The sequence below is a fragment of the Juglans regia genome, chromosome 12, assembly GCF_001411555.2.
Source record: "Juglans regia cultivar Chandler chromosome 12, Walnut 2.0, whole genome shotgun sequence".
Lineage (NCBI taxonomy): Eukaryota > Viridiplantae > Streptophyta > Magnoliopsida > Fagales > Juglandaceae > Juglans > Juglans regia.
Window position 1 is genome coordinate 17,990,956 of NC_049912.1, and position 21,385 is coordinate 18,012,340.

Here is a 21,385-nt window from a genome sequence, read left to right on the forward strand (position 1 = left end):
CTACACCCATTGCCAGAGTTACGCGGTCAAGGGCATTACTCGCATCGCTAGGGTTAAGCGGTCGAGGCAGTCTCCCTCTAGCCTAATACTTAAAGGTTAAGATGGTCAAGAGATCTCTCTCCGTTAACACATTCTAGCCAAAAGGCGACGTGGTCGAGGGATCTCCCACTAGCCTCATACTTAAAGATTAAAACGGTCGATGGATCTCCCGTTAACACCTTCTCCCCAAAAGGCGACATGGTCGAGAGATCTACCACTAGCCTCATACTTAAAGGTTAAAACGGTCGAGGGATCTCCTGTTAACACCTTCTCGCCAAAAGGTGATGTGGTCGAGGGATCTCCCACTAGCCTCATACTTAAAGGTTAAAATGGTTGAGGGATCTCCTGTTAACATATTCTCGCCAAAAGGTGATGTGGTCGAGGGATCTCCCACTAGCCTAAAACTTAGAGGTTAAAACGATCGAGGGATCTCCCATTAACCCCTTCTCGCCAAAAGGCAATGTGACCAAGGGATCTCTCACTAGCCTCATACTTAAAGGTTAAAACGGTTGAGGGATCTCCCCTTAACACCTTCTTGCCAAAAGGCGACGTGGTCGAGGGATCTCCCACTAGCCTAAAGGTTAGAACGGTCGAGGGATCTCCCATTAACACTTTCTCGCCAAAAGGTGACGTGGTTGAGGGATCTCCCACTAGCCTAAAACTTAAAGGTTAAAACGGTCGAGAAATCTCCCGTTAATACCTTCTCTCCAAAAGGCGACGTGGTCGAGGGATCTCCCACTAGCCTAAAGGTTAAAACGGTCGAGAGATCTCCCATTGACACCTTCTTGCCAAAAGGGGACGTGGTCGAGGGATCTCCCACTAGCCTCATACTTAAAGGTTAAAACAGTCGAGAGAAGAGATCTCCCGTTAACACCTCCTCGCCAAAAGGCGACGTGATTGAGGGATCTCCCACTAGCCTGATACTTAGAGGTTAAAACGGTTGAGGGATCTCCCGTTAACACCTTGTCCGGCCACACTCACATCCGAGTGTCTCCACTCACCATAACCGCCGCCAGTGGGTTATCTTCGGGAACGAGTCTCCGAGCTCCGCAACCGCCTTGCGTGGGTATCCTTTGAGAACGAGTCGATGGACTCAACAACCGCCTAAGATGAATCCAGGGGGGGTTGATGGGCACACTGACCACTTAAACACGGGTTACTACAAACAAACTCTTACATCCACATCAAAACAGAAAAACACCAACAAAAAATATAGAAAAGGGCAAAATCCACTGAGGCCACCAAAAATGATCACCGAGCACGGAAATATACGCACTTTACTAACGATAAACATTCACATACAATCACTACGCAAACGTTCTTACAAACAAACTTCACAAAGGCCCATCCTCGAAGGCCTTTACTACAAATTTTATAATTTCTTCTTGAGGACCACTCATGGAGATCGCCATTGCATAACAATGAAAGACTACGAACCAGCTACCGGAATTTCTTTTTCTGCAGGTTACCTTCATCACGGTTAACTTGAAGATTCTCAAGGCCTTCTTGATAAACTAGTTGACTTTAAGAATTGAGGGCATCTGTTAGAGACTAAATTGACTGGGTCAAACCCTTTGGAAACATATCACTAAGGGAAGAGATAAATCCAAGAGATAAGGCAAAGAAGTTAGCTCAGAATCCTAAAAGGAAAAGGCTTTACAAGGCAAGTTGGACTCTATCGTTCTAAGGAAATAACCTCTATAAATAGCCTATAGGAGGTAACAAATGGGAGACGGGATTTATTTGCTACTTTATACATTTACTCTTATGCTATTACTGACTTGGACATCAGAGGCGTTCCCTTGAACTCCTAAGCCGTTTTATTCTTTAGTTGCTAGCGACCGTTCGGTGGTGACGGTAAAACACGTCCTCAACAATATGGATATTTATGGATTTCTCATATGGTTTTCAATCATACGGTAGAAGGCTATCCACTACGGCAGAACTACGTTTACTTTGGGGGGGGGGGGGGGGCCTAAGTTTTTTTAAAGCTCAAATTATTCCTTTAATATTTTTTCATAATGCTATGTAAATATAAAATGGCCCCCTTAAAAATTTATATTTTTCAGATGCTCTCCAAATTTTTTTAAAATTTCTTATATATACATAAAAATGCCTCTTTTATTTTTTCTTTAGTCTTAAAACTTTGTATAATTCCTACATACTATCTATTTGCTATGATGTGGCCCCTTCAAGATTATATTAAAATTAAGTTTATAAGAAGTAATAACTTTATAAATATGGATTACAAATTTGTTTTATCATACAATATTAGGATTCTTAATATGGAATATAAAGTGAAATAAATAAAAGAAGAATCATTTAGTGCTGATGTTTTATATGAAAAAAAATATTTTTTCTACAAGGGGGTGGAGGGTTTCGAACCCAGGTTTTCCATTTGGAGAACCCGGTCATATGTCATCTTTAGACCATTAGCCCCTTGATTATTTGAAAAATAGTTTAGAAGTTTTATCCTCTTGAATTCATTGAGCAAGAATTTTTTTATTTATTTAAGATCTCAATTTTAGTATTATTTTATGTTTAAGTATATAACACTAAAATATCTAGATTTTATATGAAACTTAATAAACTAGAATGAAAGATGAGCCTCTAGAATTTCACTTGATGGTTTCAATGAAGAAATAAATTCTAAATATTTTATTATAAAATAATAATGGATGAGTTTTTTTTAATAAAACATTGTCGTCAGAAATCTAAAAACATATCTTAAGTTATGTTAAGATATGTTTTAAGAATTTTATTTCTACATGTATATATATATATATAGCAAATTATTGAGATCTATTTTTTTTATATATAATTATGTTTTAATAATTTTATGCAAAATTAAGATTAAGATTTGTCTATTTTTATTTTACATGATGATATTATGAAATTTATGGCTACCATTTTCTTTCCTTGGAAAAAAGAGTGCAATATACATGGACGTAGAATGATATGATGAAATTTATGGCCAGCTTTTTCCTTCTTGGCTGCTTGCGGAAGAAACCTCTCTCTTTCTCTGACATGATCAAGAGCCCTTTAGAAAATTACAGTTGATGGAGGTGTCTGCATCTCACTATCCTAACTAGGGGTGATAAATGGTCCGGTCGGATCAAATCAGACCGACCATTTCGGTCCGAACCAGATCGAGATTTAGACTAATCCAATCCGGTCTACGTTTTAGAGGATCGAAAAGTTTCGATCTAGTCCACAGTCTAAGATTTTTCCGGACTGGACCGAACCGAATAAAAAAAATATATATTTTATTTATAATAATTATACAATTAACAATATAAATTTTTAAATATATTATTAATACTTGTTAATATTCTATAAATTAACAATATTTTTTATATATCTTCATCTAACATATCACTATTAACAATATAAAATTTTAAATACGTTATTAACACTTGTTAATATTCTATGAATTAACTAATATATAATATCAATTAGTTAATTATATAGTAATTATATAAATTAATAGTATAATTTTCATCTAATTTATTATCATTGACTATATAAAATATTTTTTTTATTGAGTTTGTTATATAATCTACATTAATAAGTCACTTAATTTAATTTAGTATTTTAAATAAATTTTTTTATTAATTATTTAAAAAAATAAAAAAAAAATTAGGCTGGATTGACTGGACCGAAAATATTTGGTCCCTTTAGATGTTCGGTCCAGTCAGATCCAGAAAAATGATGAACTGAAAATATTTGGTGCATCGCCGGACCGGACCATTTGCAACCCTGATCCTAATGGGGCCGAGTCAATTTCAAGCAGTTTATTGAGTAGTCTTATTTATTTACTACTCTAATTAATTTATTGTAATCCTTGGATCAGTTTTTTGTTTGAATAATGATAGTTAGCCCTACCATTTTGGCCCCTCAAAGTTACCACTAATGTATTTGAATTTTTTTTAATGGTTAAAAATGTTACCACCAGTACATTTGCTAGCAATGGGAGATTAGTCATCAGACTATCACTAGTGCATATGTGTATTTTTTTTTCTTTAATATTTTAAAAAATAAAAATAAAAAACACAAAAAGTTAATTTGAATTAGTGATAACTTTGAGGGGGCAAAATGATGGAGCTGAATAACAGCACCCTTTAGGTTTTAAGAAAAAATTCCAAAGATAATTGATAATGCCACATCAGCTAATAAGTATGGTTCGCTAAATGAGGATTTTTCCAAAAGAATATTTATAATATTGCACGAGGAGGCAAAACAAAATAGCCCAAACATTTTTGAGGTAATAAAGCAGTATCATGATAATATCTCTTCTACTATACCTTCAATATTATGTTAAAAAAAATTGTTAATCTAGGTAATTAACTGTGCATGCAGTGAGGATCAGTGTGCTACATATTCATGCCTTCTCCGCACGACACGTGTATAACATTAGTTTGAAAAGTGAGATAAGATAAAAATTTTATAAATAGTAGTAAGACAGTTTGTAAATAGTAATGAAATAATTTGAGTTGTGTATTTTTTTAATTTTAAAAAAGAAGAGATAAAAAGTTAAATAAAAAATATTATCAAGTTAAAATATTGTAATAATATTATTTTTGATTAAAAATTTGAAAAAGTTGGAATTGTTTTTTATTTGAAAATTTAAAAAAAATTATAATTATTAATTTAAAAATTTTGTATTTAAATTATATTTAAAAATAAAACAAGATAAGATGAAATGAAGTCAGATAAAAATTTTATATCTCACCCCAAATAAGTCCTAGATACTAGAAGATTCTAGTTCTGTCAATCCTATTCCATTGTGTTTTGGAATAGTCATTAAGTGACAAGTCCCTACTACATACGGTGTAAGAGGTGTGCTCCTGTGTATTATATTCCCTTCTCTATTCCAAACTATGCTACTTTATTTATGACCACGAAAAATATATAGAAAAAAAAAATTAAAATCCGTCAAAATGTAAGAAATTCATAAAACTCTGTTAGCTCAAGAAAAAAGAAAAACAAAAGACGACCCAACACAAGGAAAAAGAGAGTATTGCATTTATTTATTTTTCTTGTTTCTGAATTTCCTATTGGTGCCGTACACTTGGACAAAAATAAATGAGAATCAGTTACGAAGAAACAGAGAGTGAACTAGGGAGTCCAAAAACTACATCACTGTCATCCCCCATCCAAATCCAGATGTTTTCTGCATTAAACTATCTTAACTGATTACTGCCATATATTACGGTACCAAAAAAGACATGCAATTTTAATTTTATTTAATTTTTTCTTTTAGCGATACCAAAAAGACATAATACTTACATCCGATGAAGAATGAAACTTTTATTACTGCACGATCACCAGAATTCCTCTTTCAACTGCGTGTCATAGCATTCTTCTCTTTCTCCATAATATCTGTATCTTCAGGGATTATTATTAGTCTTTGGTTTGCTACCAGCGGGAATACGCCTTGTCACTGATCGCATGGTCACAAATTCCTCCGCTGCAGAAGGGTGTATTCCCACCTGTACGATAAAGTAGTCGAAAACTCTCTCAATAACAAGAGCTACAACTTATGAATATAAGAAACAAGGGCCTTTCTACATGAAGCCACAGTAATGAACTCTCTCAAGAGAGGAGAAAAAGAGAGAGAGCACAACTTTCACGCCTCTCAAAATCACCATAGATTTATGCATCATATATTATGCACCAAACGCAACATCTTTTCAGGAATTTCTTGCAAACACACTGTCTTTCCCTCATCCCATGCCATATAACACAAAAAGTGCAAACAAGTTTGCCAGCATCACATCTCTTAGCCGATGCTGGTCACATAATTTAATGGCTTGCTGCATTTTAAGTGCTTTGTTATGGCACACAAAGCTATGATATACTCTTGTCATCAGTTATATCAAGACCAGTATCCTCAGGCCAAATGAAAAAAGAAAGCAACCCAGCTCAAATGTTCATTTCCAATGTTGTCAAGAAACAGTAGGATGATATGAAACCCAAACAAAAAAACAAAAACTCAAAACTAACTTTAATATATAAAAAGCATTAGAAAACAGGAGGGGTTGGGTGGAGGGGACCATGGGACCACACAATTGAAGCCACACTTCACGTGGTGGTCATGCTAGGAAAAGGCCCCTCTGTTGCGGGGTGGATCCTGGCCACCCCATGAGGGAGTTGATGCCACCCTTGCAAGAGGAATCCCAAGAGATGGGAGGGAGGACCGAGAGGGTTGGATTGTACTCCTCTTCCTCCCTTGAAGGGTGTGACAGAGTGGAGGAGCGGCAGAGGCTTCTCCACTCCCGCAACATGTGTAATGAGCTCTCACCAAGCTTCGAAATGAGAAAATAACAAAACAAAACAAAATCAGGAACTCCAGAAAAAGGCTTCAGCATACCGTGCTGTCAAATTGTTCCTTTGTTGCTCCACACTTCACTGCAACAGCAATGCCCTGTGAAGAACACCCCAAAACAATGTCAAGAATAAAATGCACGAATAAATGAGAGAATGAAATTAGAGGAAAATGGGCAAACTTTCAGATTTTACACATTAAATATTAATGTACTTTCATTTTGAAAAAAGGATTTTGAGAATTCGGAAAGAGCCACAATTTGGAGTGCAACTCTATGCATTATGTAGATTTTATTGATAGAAGGGAACATGTGTAAATTCAACAGTGTTGAACTTCCTATAGCGTCACTTGAATCCATGCTTTTAAGATCTTTGCATGACCGAATGGTTATTTGAGGCAAAATCCAGCGCTCATGTTTCTTCATTTTTTAGATTTGATGAATTTTTATTTTCCTCAATTTTTAAGGAGTTAATTACTCAAAAAAGGAGATAACTGCCAAAAAAAGATCCATATATAAGACCCTAAAAAATCTCCATCCATACAACAGAAACAGCCTCTCTTCTTTTGCAATGTAAAAGGTTAAATTTCACTTATCAAGACAGTCCCTTGGGTATATAAGGCAAACTAACAAAGAATCATGTTTCTGTTTGGACGATATAATTGGATGGGGCCACTGTGTGAAGACAGGGTCAATGGAAGCTTCCTTTTCATCTTCTGATGTAAACTACCATGTAGACAGTGCCTCTAACATGCAGCTAAATTTCGATAGTTTCTTAAAACTTGGTGTTATTAGAAATTTATTGTGATATCCTCATCTTTTGTTTTGGGAAAAGAAAGTGGATGAGCTTAGATCCATAGTGCTAAAGACTCTTTATATTTGTATGTCAGCTCAAAACAGTTCCGACCTGTCTAACTATACTGATTTTGTCTCTTTGTTTTCCCAATTCTTCCCAGCGGGTGTTTTCTCTTGTATACACCATGTGGAAATGGGTTGCACCCTCTCCGCTTTTAATAACTCCAATTACTAATCAGAAAAAATTGCAATAGAACTTCATATCCAAACTATCAATGAAACAGAATAGCAGACACAGCATACCTGTATAATCTCAGGTGCATCCGGCCCGCACATGGATGCTCCAATAACTTTATCCGTCTCAGCCTCAACAACTAGCTTCATAAATGTCTTTTCTTGTCGTCTAGAACACCAGAAATGAGAAAACATAAAAAGTATATTTTTTTACAAGAGACGAATCCTTGCGATAAGAGATGCAAGTTTTGCAAATGGCTGGCCAAAGATGCAAGCTAATAACTAACTGAAACAATTTTAGTCTGAATTAACTACAACATGGTCAGTACTCAATCAAGATGCTGTAAGACGTGTCTGTGTGTGTGTGTTATAATCAGAGCTCGGTGACTATATGCAATTACACATCTTCCATTATAAATCTGAAGAGATTCATCTTTGCTTTTGCTCGTGAATATACCTCAAACCGTCATCGTATAGGGTAATTTATTTTCATGAAAACATTATACTCTTCATTCAGAGGGAAATTGATCCTATTTATTTAGCTCACGAATAGGCAGCACAGGATGTAGTTATGAAGAGAAGGTAGATAATAAGGCAACAAAGTTCAAATGCTCTAATCTTAAATATTCTATTCTTTTCTCAATGAGGTGAACAGTTCAAACTAATCATAAAATTGTGGACTCAGTTTAAAACTCAACAACTTATAATTACTTATCTGCATCATAGAGTTCCATTAAGGATAATCTGTTCCCATGGAGGAAAGGATAAACTGCTACTTCATGAGACTAAAGAATTTAGTAAAGATTTCAGATCATGATATGTACCCAGATATAGTGTTCTTCATCGGATTGAAGGTTGATGTGAAAACTGAGATATCACCGTTTGCTTCATCAACTGCCTGCTCTTCACTGAGGCCCACTACAGAAAGGGGTGGAATGCTGCAACAAATTGGAAAATGAAGTGCATATTTAACATTCATAAAGAAAATCCAATTAGTAGTTAACATATTCTACTTCTGTTGTAAGAGTAGTACAGAAAAATATACAAGTGGTATAAGTTTTGTTACATCATTAGGTATCAAATATAAGCATAATTATGAGCTTTTACGAACATGCTTATTAGTTTAAACAGGTCATGAACAGAACTTTTCTTAGCTGCTTCCTCCTAATGGCCTTTTGGTGCTATAAAAAAAGTCCAAACATTTTGAGGCTTTAAAAAGAGTTCCATGAATTGACTAAGAACCAATTTAGCATTAGGCAGATAATGATAAAATTTAATACTAACTGTACAATAGAGAGTCAAACATGGCTATTGCTGAAGCAGAGAGATAATCCAACCACTAGAGCCAGGCTCCACTATAAGCTACTCTTTGCACATCAAACGCTAATCTTAAATTTCCTTCCCCCAAAAAAACTATGGTGCCAACACAAGTAAAATTTCTTTATAGTTTGCCAGATATGTCAAATGATTATCAAGAAGGTTGACCTGACATAAAAACTTAAGAGCTTTCTCTAGAGTGGCAAGTCACCCTGACATAGCCCTAGGATATTAAGCAAACTCCTATTTAAAAGGACATGGCTAGCAAGTGTGATAAATGTTAAAAACTAGTAACAAAGACTTCTTTACAATACAAATAGACGTCTTAGATAAAAGAACCTGTTTTAAGCAAATTTAACGAGTTTCAGAATATGAAAATTGCATGCACCTGAACACAGCAACAGGTACATCTTTGTAGTCTGGTTTCGTAGATTGCCCGCCAAAAACAGTTTTCTGTGGATGGCACAAAATACACAAATAGATTAATTAACACCGGAAAAAATCCTATGAAAGAACAAAAGCTTACAAACTGAATTAAGTTAATAAAAAATGTCTAGACAACTCATACTGCAAAGCATGTTGCCTCCATTAAGGCCACAGGGGTAAGATTCATTCTATTCGTAACATCACCCACGGCCCATATGCTAGGTATATTGGTGCGTGAGTACTCGTCAACCTGCAATAGTAATGGCAGCAGAAGCCTTAGTGGGTCGAGTAATTGTCATGGTGTATACAATATTTATACATGAATAGAGAGCAATTTTGCCATGGTGAGTGCAATTGATCAACAAGAAAAGGATCAATGAAGTGCAATAACATAACAAGAAACCCAATGTGATCTGTTTTCACAACTCATTAAACCATTTCATTTTCAACAAAAGAATATATAAGTGTAGAAACCCCACCGGTTCATCAGCTGGATGGATAACAACACAACTAGTTGCCAGTTTTCAGCCCCAAAGAGTTAGTAGCTTCCAGTAAATGAATTTATTAGTGCCTCTTCCTGACATAACCTTTTGACGAGTATGCCAAAACCCAAATAAGTATATAAACCATCCCCTTTCATGTATAAATTTCATATTTTGCAACAAATGTTACCCATTACATAATCAAACAGGGTGTTAAATGCCTTTGCACAAAGAAATGAAGCTATCACAAGATGCGTCCAGAATAGAAATTCCAAATCATATAACAAGTAATGCTAAAAATCAACAGAACCGATCCCCAGTAAAACATTACAAGATGTACAATGATAACAAGCAAGAGAAGCAATTGAGAAAGCTAGTGACCTTCACAGCTCCTGTCTCGTCAAGTTTCACACCTACAGCTTCCAAATTCAACCTCTTTGTATTTGGAGCCCGACCTGTAACCAACAAGCAGTCACTAAAAACAGAATCTTCAAGCGAGAAAAATAAAAAAAGAACAAAAAAACTGTTAAAACCCGTAGTAATTTTATGTAGTTTTGAAAACTAAACGGGAATTAAAAACAACAAACAATATAGGATACATTCTACCCACTCAAACTACCTTCATTTTGCAATACAAGCACCAAACTACCGAACTTGTTACTTAACCTCTCAATTTGAAACATAAGTTGCAGTTAACCCATCGTGAAGATTTAACCGTTAAGATGAACAAATGTAGTTGACAATTGACATGGCATGATTCTAATGGTTGGATTCAAAAGGAAGGGGCAAATTACAACTTAATAATCATATTGCAAGAGTGAAACGATTCTTATGACGCAGGCACGCTCCAAGTTTTGCATGAATATAACCCTCTGCAACTTCATAACAAGGTATAAATAGAATGCAGTCAATCCATTGTGAACATTCCAACTTTTTTCACTGATATGTAGCATGCTATCTCAAAACGCTTGCATTATCCTGACAATGTCTAAAGACTATCATTTTACTTCTATTCCTTGTATATACATCCATGCCTTGCCCTTTGTAGGAAGCTTCAGAAGTACAAAGGATCGGGTTACCCCCCCTCCTCTCTCCCGCAGACTGTAGCCCCAACCCAACACTTTTTTGGCAAAAAAATTAAATTAGTTTCACAAAATTTCCCAGAAAAGGGGAACTTTGATGCGGAAGAAAAGAACTTTGATGAAAATAAAGATTTTCATGAAACAACAAAGTGATTCATATTCTATGTAACATAGAAAGCCATATGCACAAGAACTTTGTACTAATATCAAATACAACTTGCACATTTTCCCCAATCGTTAATGATGGTTAGCCAAAGCTTGCTATGGACAACAAGATACAGTTAATGCCAGCAAAGGAATACTTAAATATGGAAATCTAAACATATAAATTTGAAGATCCATGTAAATTAATCAGGGTTTGTAATTACCAGTGGCCAACAGTACAACATCTGTAGTCAACTCTTCCCCTTGATCTGTGATAGCTTTTATGCCATTCTCCGTTTTAATTAACTAAAGTTTCAGGAATAATAATTAGCACATGGTTGGATGTGAATAAAAAAAATATAAAAATCACCAACGCCAAATGTTGCACTGTGGATCTATGCAATCCAAGTAAAAGTGATTTTACCTGTGTCAAATTAGTCCTTGGATGCAAATTAATTCCCCTGCCTTCGAGATTTCTCGCAACCACTGCCCTCATCTCATCATCAAAACCTCTGCCAAAGAATTTAGACATCACTGCATTAGAAACAGTAAGGCAGTAAACAATGGAAAGATATTGTGGTTTAAAAATCCAGAAGGAAGCTCTTATTTAACAAAAATAAATGACATGGAATAGACGGTATAAACTCACCATTCATCAAATAAACTAGTAAACTTCTCTAAAACCTCCAACTATTGCAAAAGCAGTAAAGTGAAACAACAAATTCAGGGCTACTTATCTTTTTAGGTCAGGGAGTATAGCAGGAAGCAATTGACAGGAAAGCCAAGGGAGAGGCTTCCTTTGCCATAACCAAACCTCATCCTAAATTGTTCACTATTATTTGGGGTTTGAGTATTTCCAACTTCAGAAATTTTAGCTAACTCTGTTCTCTTTTTGGACTTGCCGCTAAGTCTAGACAGAGTGCCATGTATTTTAGTTTACAATAATTTTTTTTTTATGACGGGGGAACCACCCCCACAGCAGAGCCTTTAGGACTCACCTACGAGACCTAAAACCCCGGGGAGATAGCATAGCAACCCACCTCCCACTTAAATCGCAGTTTGATCCCGGGGGAAATCAAAACTGTAACATGGAACTCATGCACACAAGTTCGCCCTTACCACTTGGGCTACCCGTGGGTGGGTTTTGTTGACAATAATTAGGGGTCCACAATTCAAGAGTTTGGCAAAGTAGTAAACAAGCTATCACATATGTTTAAGCAGAAGACGATCAGATATATGAAACATGCAAATATCCACAATATGCCTCTAAAGTCATTACAATTTCTTATATGGACATACTTATCAAAAATAAAATTTCTTATATGGACATAGAATTCACAGCCAAGGGTCTCAAACTCAAAGAAAAAACTGTTACAACCTTAAGGGAAGTTCCTTTCTGAAACATAGATCCACATTCAAACCCATCCCCTTCCATATTGAAGCGAATTCAACAGCAATGTACCTGATGACATGATACAGAAATTATTCTAAAATATTAAGCATGCTACGCAGCCAAAAAGTAATGAAGAACATAGAATCAGAGATAGAGACACACCCTGCCCCCAGTATCACAGCATGCTTAGGTAACTCCTCCAAACTTAATGCCTCATCAGATGTTATAGCCAACTCCTACAATATAGATAAAAAGGAAGAGAAGAGAACAAAAGGCAAGGAAAAACAAATACAACTAATATCAGAACTCACAATTATATTATATAATCAATGAATCTTAACTTTAGTCTATCAATTAAATTTAAAGAATGCAAAGCAACAATTGCAAGGATGGCCAAGCAGTTCAAAGATCAACTCTATTAATGTAAGTGAGAAAATTAAGGTACAAGACACAGGAAGTCCAGGAAAGCCACATAAACACGTGGTCCAGAAAAGGGTAAACAGCATGAGAAGATCATAAAATTAGCACTTAAAGGAAAAATCAAGTTGGAAAGAGGGTTGAAAATATCAGTTCAATAAAACCTATTGCACCTTCTATGTGATCAAGTGTTACTTGGACTTATGGCTGCACGGTGAAATCAATCATGCATGATGTAATACCCATCCAACAAGTCGACAGAAAATTTCTAAGAGTTGTGTTAAACATAGATAAAGCTACTACTTGGTACACCATATGGCACAGGGTATATGAAGCAGAATGAATTGGCACATGCCAGGCATGCCCTAGAGAGCCAAAAATTAAATTTAGGTGTTTAATTGCAATGCAGTTTTTATTTTTGATGGAACACGTGGTTGACACACTTTAGACATATAGTAAACAAGTCAAACCTACTCTCTGTCTTTATTTCTTTTTTTTGTTAAGGAAGAATGTGAGTCCATAGTACAATATTTTAATGTTTAACAAATTTCATAAATGAAGTGGATACCCATTACATACCAATTAGAACATATATTTTTGTTCAGATAACAATTTACATTAATGTTTACACATAATTAATAAAAAAAATTTGCAATTTGGAAGCAACCCTTTATGCTGAAAACTAAACATTTCATTGGAGCTCCTAGGGGAGGGCAGGGGCATCTGCCCCGCATACGGCGGCTGGACAGGTGGGCGCCCGTCCAAGAGAAATGCCGGGGGGCGGGTGCTGGGCTGTGCCTTGGGCCCACCCGGGTTTCACCCGTCCGCCTGGCCCACGCCCTAATTTAACTTAACTTCCTCCCCCCCCCCCAAGCGCCCAGCACCACCAAGCCGTGAAGCCCAAAGCTCAGTCTACCATACGTCGGAGACAGCTTCAACGTCACAAAAAGTGCCGGCCATCTCCTCCATTGGTCTCTCCATCTCTGCCCGTGCATGGCACAGTAGAACTAGTCCAAAGTGAGAGTAGTCCCTCCATGCGGACGGCACGGGGAGGCAACTGCCCCCCGGGGGCACGCGCCCACAGGAGGCAGGGCTGGGGCTCGGAGGCTCAACTCTTCCCCCCGCCCTTGCTGGGGTAGGGGGCTGCCTGCACGGGAGGTGCGGGTAGCACCCCTACTAGTTTATAAGGGGATATTTGGCAAACAATAGAACCGAATCAGACATGAATGACATGACTAGTTTTTATTGTGTTATTTATTCATTTATTTGTTGACAAGAATAAATTTCACACATATACAGACTGTATACAAGAGAAGCACCTATCTAGAAGTAAAGATGCTAGTTTTATTTCTTCGGGTTTGATAAATTTTGAAAAGTATGGAACTGATTCGTAGTTCATTTTTTTTGCATTCAAAACACATTCAAAACAAGTGTAGATATATCCATAAAAGTTAAGACGTGAATACTGTTAGTTCAGACATAATGAATAAGAAACACCATGTAATAAGTCTAATACAACTACTTAATTAGGTAATATTTAGCTAATAATTCAGCCATTGAAAAGATAGCATTAATACAACTCCAAGTTAAATATACTGTACGAAAAAATGTAATGACCCTTTGAGGCTGATTAATCAAACCACAAACCCCGATTGTATGTAGCATATCTATATAAATAGTTAACAGAGATTAAATATTCAATAATATTTCAAACCAGGTAATACATAGAACATACAGAATAATCCTAAACCAAAAATCAAGCTGCACATTGTCACAAAGTACCAATTTGTTTAATAAATTGAAATAAAAATTAATATTAAAAAATAAAAAACAGAGAATCTACCTGGCCAGGAATAGAGGGCCGATGAGCCCTACTGCCAGTTGCAATCAATATATGCTTAGCTGTGAAGCTCAATTTAGTGCCATCTAGTTGTGTCACCTCAACTTCATTAGGACCAACAACCTTGCCCTCTCCTTCAAATGTTTTAACCCCAGCATTTGTCAATAATCGCTTGTAAATGCCATTTAATCTGACTATTTCTTCTGTCTGCAAGTTCAAAAGAGGAGATATATAATTGCTGCAGTATTATTATTAACGATTTCTTTTGTAAGTGATGCAATATTATTAAAACATGCAAAGGGATGTGATTGTGGCATAAAGGAATTATACAAGAGGAAACATCCAACTAGTAAGAAAATGAAAAGGGAGCAAAAATCTTTGAAATCTAAAAAATTGAAAAGTTGGGAGCTACTGTGGGCAGCCATCCAATCATAGAGTGCTGAATTATGTGGCTATTAATTTTTTCAGTCCAGTCACAGTCTTCAAAAGTTCAGCCATTGCATTCTTTGCCAATGCACCACATTAAGCACAAAGGAACCATCTTCCAAACTTCTTAATTTCTATGATTTCCACAAGGACTCTCCATCAGCATGCCAACAAAAGCACTCATCAGGGATGACCCATACTTAACTAGCCAACTCACAATGCAATATAAGGTGATCAATGCTTTCCCCATTCTGCTTGCACATGGGGCATATATCTGTCATTATAATGTGCCTCTTTCTCAAGTCATTTGTCATTAGAATCTTTCCTAACGTGCCAACCCAAAAAAAAACTGCCCTTCAAGGCTCCTTAATAAAAAAATGTTCAAAAAGAAATTGATTTCCGGATGCCCAAAAGGATAGCTAAATCCACATAACTAAATTCTTCAGATTAAGTGTGTATCCTTCATCACTAACTAGAAAAAACACTTCGTAAAGGAAGATTTCTTGGTGGTATATATCATGAGGAACAAAACTAAAGCTAGAGCCATTTCTATTAGGAAGCTGGCCACTAACAAGCAATCCAACATATATTCTCAGCAGGAGTAACTATAAAAAAATTAAAAATTCATAAATTTTATTGATGGCAAGGGAATACAAAGCAAATCTCAGAATGTCATAATCTGGTATACAGAATCAAGAAACCGTCAAAAACACAAATGGTGTTTCTTTAAAACAATTGGATCACTTAGGCTGCCTTAATTTAGGGGATTACAACTCATGCCTCATACCTGCTCAGACTTCAGACCAAAAATTTAAACCTGAAAGAATTAACATTATTCTTGAACAAAGTGTTATAATCCTCCTTTAAAACATCCATCAAAAGAAAGTCTGGCTTGATTGCCATAGTCAAATATCCCTCCAGAGTGATTCTTACATATTTGTTGAACTGCAAAGGTCAAGAATGGAAACAAGGGAATCGATCCAAACAGATAGCATGAATCAATACAAGCGAGTAGCATGAATCAATACAATTTTCATAAATGTGCTGAGTCTCACACTTCCATAGAACAATAGTTCTGAAACTACTTGGCATAGGAAGATGACAGTCATAGAAAGACCACCAATTCTATGTTTGGGTAGCTAAGATAGCTCCACCATAGATCGAAGAATGTTCCATAAATTTTTACTAGATGGCAGTGCCAATGGATAACTTCCACCATAATGGAGTTTGAAATTCTAGCAGAAGATGAGAGTTTACATGATGTAGGACAAGGCCTTGAAAAGAAATTAGGAAGAAAAAGATAGATAAGAAGCTAAGAAGAGATATAAGTAAAGAGAGAAAATTCAAGAAGCCAAAGAGAAAGAAGAAGCTCGGACAGAGAGAATAAGCCGCTGGGAAGAAGAGAGAAGAGGGGGGAAACAATCTCAAAAATTTAAATCATTCTAAATCTATCTCCAATAGAGGACAAAAGTTCCCTAGATAGACTAATACGTCCTAATATAATTAGGACTTCTAATTAAAATAAATTTTTTTTTATAGGTAATCAAAATAAATATGAAAACCATTTTTAAAAACTTCATACAACCTAGATAAAGTTGATGTTGAGAATCTTTCCCTAATTAAAATAAAATATAAAACTCATAAAGAGATAAACTTCTGAAACAATAAAATTTCAAATAACTCCTATACAGATAAATTTTCAAATAAAACAAACTCCTAAACTCCTACGATTAATAGACTCCTAAACCATAAGGCAATGCCACTTTGAATTACAAAAACAACCCTTAACAAAATAAATTAGAATGATTTTTTTTTTTAATTTGTCCTATATCCTTCCATCATCGTCAGTTGACTACAACGACCAACAAATAGTTGCTCTCACTGGCCTGGTGAGGATGAAACTCTTTCCTCGCAAAAGCAAAAGTGGAATGCATCAAAGCAGATTAATAAAAGTTCAACATGCAGATGCATATGGTCTTTTTCTGTCACGTTGAAGGTCTAACTCCCTTGCCCACCGGTCCTCAGCTCATGACGAGAAAGTTGGCTAAACTAGATTCTGCAAAGAATGAATGATTCTGCAAAGAATCCTATATTGAGAGGCCATATCCACTCAGACCATTAAGTATAAGACTTAAAAGAACTATTGTTAGGGTAACTAAGACAGCACCAAATCCAAACGTAGCGCTCTAGCAACCACCTTCAGTCACTGGAACAACTATTTCAATGGATACATTTATTGTTAGTCTCATTATGTTTTTCATTTAAACATATTTTTAAAGGTAAAATGAGAAACATGGAGCTGTGAACAACACGCAATCACTGATCATATCACAAGATAGAACATTAAAAAATTACCTTATTATGCAAAAGTTTCTTCCAGTTGAAGTCAATTTTCTCATTCAGTTCCCACCCGAAATTCCGGGCATCCTACAAAAATCCAAAAGAGTCCATTAGTCGTGAATAAAAAAAATCCATAAAAGAGAACTCACTACACACTAAACAAGGGACAGCTTTTTTGTAAGTACAAAGCACAAGGAACAACAATATGCCAAACACAGTTTATTCACCAACAGACTTTCTTGAGAAGCTTGAAGACATTCTGTTACTTGATAAATCCAAGAATTTGTTTTTTATTACCCAGTACAATTCTAGAGGTTAAGTGCTTGCATGTTTTTTATAACTATTCAAGAAAACATTGAACTTGAGCCATGTCAATAGAAAACATGATAAACAGGCAATCTAGATGCAGTGAGATGATAGCAAAGAAGACCCCAACAGAGGAAAAAAAACACACAAAGCTTCTTCTTCTTCATTTTAAGTTTGGCAACTTAAAAGGAGTAAGGGACCAAAGAAAATGTAATCCTAACAGAGTTATTACTTATACATTCTCAAAATACTTCATGTACTATTGATATTGGATAATATTCTCACCTCAAGTTCACCACCATAAGTAGCTCCATACACCAAAATCTTTTTGGGAACACAACCACGAATGACGCACCTAGAAAACCAAAAGAAGAGAAACATCATTATACATGAGCAATGTTACTTCAGGAGTGCCATTTTCAGTTAGAGTCCATAATCTAATCGAACATGAAAAATGAAAGTTCCAGAATCAACTAATTATATATTTAGATTATATGAAACTCATATCCAGACACAAAGTACAAGATATTACATTTCAGCAACAGATCTAATGATCTTACAAGAGCAAATTTATTCATGCTTAAGTATATTTAATAATCTTTTTTTATAAGCATGCTTCAGTATAATTATGTTAATGTGCCAAATTAAAAGGAAGCTAAATTAATTAGCCTATAGAAGGTATTCTCAAATAACACGAAAGAAATGCCTTATTCAGTAAACTGATTATTTATAAATCATTGGAACATATCAATCATAAATTGCCACTTAAATTATTGACTGCATAACATCAACATCTTTTGTAAGATATCTGCAGCTTCTTACATATAAGTACTCTAATTTATTCTCCTCAATGTAATACCACATCTGTAATCAAAATGAACATCCAAATTAACAAACTCCACCAGCAAACATTCAACTCAAATTGATCACTAGTATAAGGAAGAAGATACACCAACAGTTCATGATTACTGAGAAAAAAATATCACATGATTTAAAAAATGGAAACTATAAGAGAGACAGCAGCGAAAAATTGCAATATTCTGGCCATTCAAAATATTAAAAAAAAAATCGTTGTTAAATTTGTAGTATCTAGACATTTGCTAGTCGAAAAGTGAAAAGAGCAAATGTCTAAATGACGATATTTTTTGTTAAGAGATAGAGAGAGCTATCTCGAGTTTAGCTATCTCGACTTTAATAGGTTATGAAAATTGAAGTTTAGCAAATGTCTAGAGCAACCAGTGAAAAGAGCACCAAAGTTAAGAATTGTAATGACTCACGTTCCACCAATTCCTCCAATAACCTCTGAGCTGATTGGATTAAATGGAAGCTCACAAATCCCAACCTTGCAACAGGATTAGAAAGTAACTAGTCGTCATTTAGCTATCAAATGCTTTCATGAGAAAAGAGAATGAAATAACAATCAAGGGGAGAGAGGATGCTAAGATTCAGATACAGCTAAAATTATTTTAACGATAACTCAAAATAATCAGATGCATTAAAAAGGAAAAAAAAAAAAAAAATCTCTCATGGACCAAGCATGTAAAGTCTGCAATAAAATCAATGAAAACCACGCAGTCAAAAAAACCACATAATAAGACAAATTGGTAAAGGTTATCTTCCATATCAATATAATCATAATTATGAATCACTTCCCGTTCCATATCCTGGGGCCAATACCTTGGCTCCATAATTAGCAGAAAATCTGGCCGCACGAACACCGCCACTTCCAGCTCCAATGACAAACAAATCAAAGTCATAGTGGGCTTCCTCCGCATTAGCCTGGCTCAGCTCGCCATCAATAAGCATCTTTCTCGCCATGGTTATATAACAAGTCGAACTGGATCTACAGAGATCATAAGATCAATATTTAGTTAGCACGTAATACAAAAAGGTATAACACACTGTTTGGCTGCCGAAAAACTGATCAGCGGAGCAAAGAAGGGAAAGATTTTAATCTGACGCATTTCGTTCACCGCAACTAGACGAAACCAGTTGCACGAATCTTAATTCAGTCGTCCTTCCAGGTTTCAAAATTAATCAAAAAACAAAATATTAAATGAAACTGTAATCCCACGCATTTTCCCACAGCATACTACGAACCAAACAGATCATTTCCAAAAAAAACAGAGAAAACGAAAAACAGAGACAGCTAGAGCAAAAGCATATAATCTGCATAGAACAAATAACAAAATCAACGTTCAAGTTCTTTCACCGCAACAAAAGTGAGACGAAGAAAACTCCATACGTGCTCGAATTTACACTGTTTGATCGCCGGAAAAATAAAATGAGAGTGTAAACGAAAATAAAAGCACATATGAACCGAGCGGAACGTTTTTACGAAGAAAAAGTCGAAAAGAGCTTCAAAATTAACCTTGAGAGTGTGAAGAAGAGGTTGGAAAGCAATGGTAGCAGATCTTAGGGCCTTAGATCAACAGAGCATATATACTACGTAGCGTGAATAAATAATTTTTTTTTGTTTTTTTTAAAAAAAAGGAGGGGTTGAAAGGAGGGTGAGAATGCCAAGTGAAGTAGGGGTCTTTTTTTTTTTTTTTTTTGGTTAGTTAGTTAGAGCGGTGAACTTTAGTTTCAGCAGCACATTCTTTCAAATTTAGCTATTGATACTCTTTAATCTTTAAGAATTTAATATATTTTAATACATAAAAGTTCTGCCACATATAATTATTTTTATATATTTTTTATGTATTTTATTGATATAATTGGTTAAAATAATTATTTTATATTAAAAAAATAATATAATCAATCACATTAGTAGAATATATTTTATGAATCTATAATGTAAATATATTTCTCTTAATTTATTCCATTTAAGAAGTATTAGCTCCAAAAATATTTTATAAAAATAAGTTTATGAATCAACCTTAACTCAAAATGATATGTCAATTCAGCTTATTTTTAATCTTATTTTAAATCTAAAAGTTTAAAAGAAAAAAAATACTAAATACTTTTGAGACCAAGGAGTCAACACTATGGACCGAATCAATAATTGGGGCGCAGCCCCTCCACGTGTACACTCCTGATCTTTATTATTTTGTTAGAGCTAATAAATACGTTGAATTTATTTTATTATAAAAATACTTTCTATTTATTAAATTTTAAGATAACTTTTTTCTTTTCAATTTGGGGGTTAAAAGACTCCAACCATTAACTTTGTCCACTCATGTGTCCTACAACATTTATAATTTATCTGTAAATAATAATTATTATTGGATTCATTTTATTTGATTTTGTTCATTTTCACATTCTATTTACATCTCTTTATTCCTATAAATGAAAAAAGATTACTTCAAGTTCTTATCCAATACTGAAAATGTTAAATAATGGGAAAAGTGATTTTCATGTGAGTTTTCAAGAAATATAAAATGCTCAATAAATATTTCCTAACCCAATATATGCTTATCTCTCTTATTTAAGACTCTTAACATAAGATAAAAATTTGTAAATAATAGAAAATAGTTTATAGATAGTAGTGAAATAATTTAAATTAAAATATTTTATTAAGTTTTAGGAAATGAGAAATAAAAGTTGAATAAAAATATTATAAAGTTAAAATATTATCGGAATATAATTTTTTAATATAATTTTTATTTTAAAATTTTAAAAAAATTAAATTATTTTTTATATTATGTTTAAAAGTTTCAAAAAATTGTAGTGACATGATAAGTAGAAAATAAAAAACAGAATTTTTTTTTTTTTTTGAATAACCTCTGTAAACTTTACTGATATAAACAAGATCCCTCAGTACAAGTTCTCTCTTTCTCAGTAATATTTCTAATACAATTTGGTATCTCTTCTATCCA

General features: G+C 34.7%; 1 protein-coding gene across 5 annotated transcripts; it reads right to left on the bottom strand.

Moving 5' to 3' along the window:
- Positions 1–5,041: 5,041 nt before the first annotated feature.
- On the bottom strand, positions 5,042–20,065 carry LOC109019460 (glutathione reductase, cytosolic-like). 5 transcript variants are annotated; one of them, XR_004797798.1, is made up of 18 exons: positions 19,939–20,065; positions 19,245–19,410; positions 18,845–18,909; positions 17,853–17,922; positions 17,277–17,348; positions 14,499–14,702; positions 12,401–12,474; positions 12,224–12,307; positions 11,270–11,357; positions 11,070–11,151; positions 10,001–10,074; positions 9,280–9,387; positions 9,100–9,164; positions 8,219–8,332; positions 7,464–7,563; positions 6,413–6,466; positions 5,329–5,531; positions 5,042–5,212 (listed from the first exon to the last, which is right to left on the bottom strand). XR_004797798.1 is itself a non-coding variant. In XM_019001747.2 (17 exons), exons 2-17 carry the CDS (start codon positions 19,383–19,385, stop codon positions 5,430–5,432), a joined length of 1,497 nt encoding a protein of 498 aa, XP_018857292.1. In that variant the 5' UTR covers positions 19,386–19,410; positions 19,939–20,065; the 3' UTR covers positions 5,042–5,429. The 5 variants fall into 5 exon arrangements, 3 of the variants coding, with proteins under 3 accessions (XP_018857292.1, XP_018857293.1, XP_035539482.1); XR_004797797.1 differs by having other exon boundaries at positions 5,042–5,222; XM_019001747.2 differs by having other exon boundaries at positions 5,042–5,531.
- Positions 20,066–21,385: the final 1,320 nt, after the last annotated feature.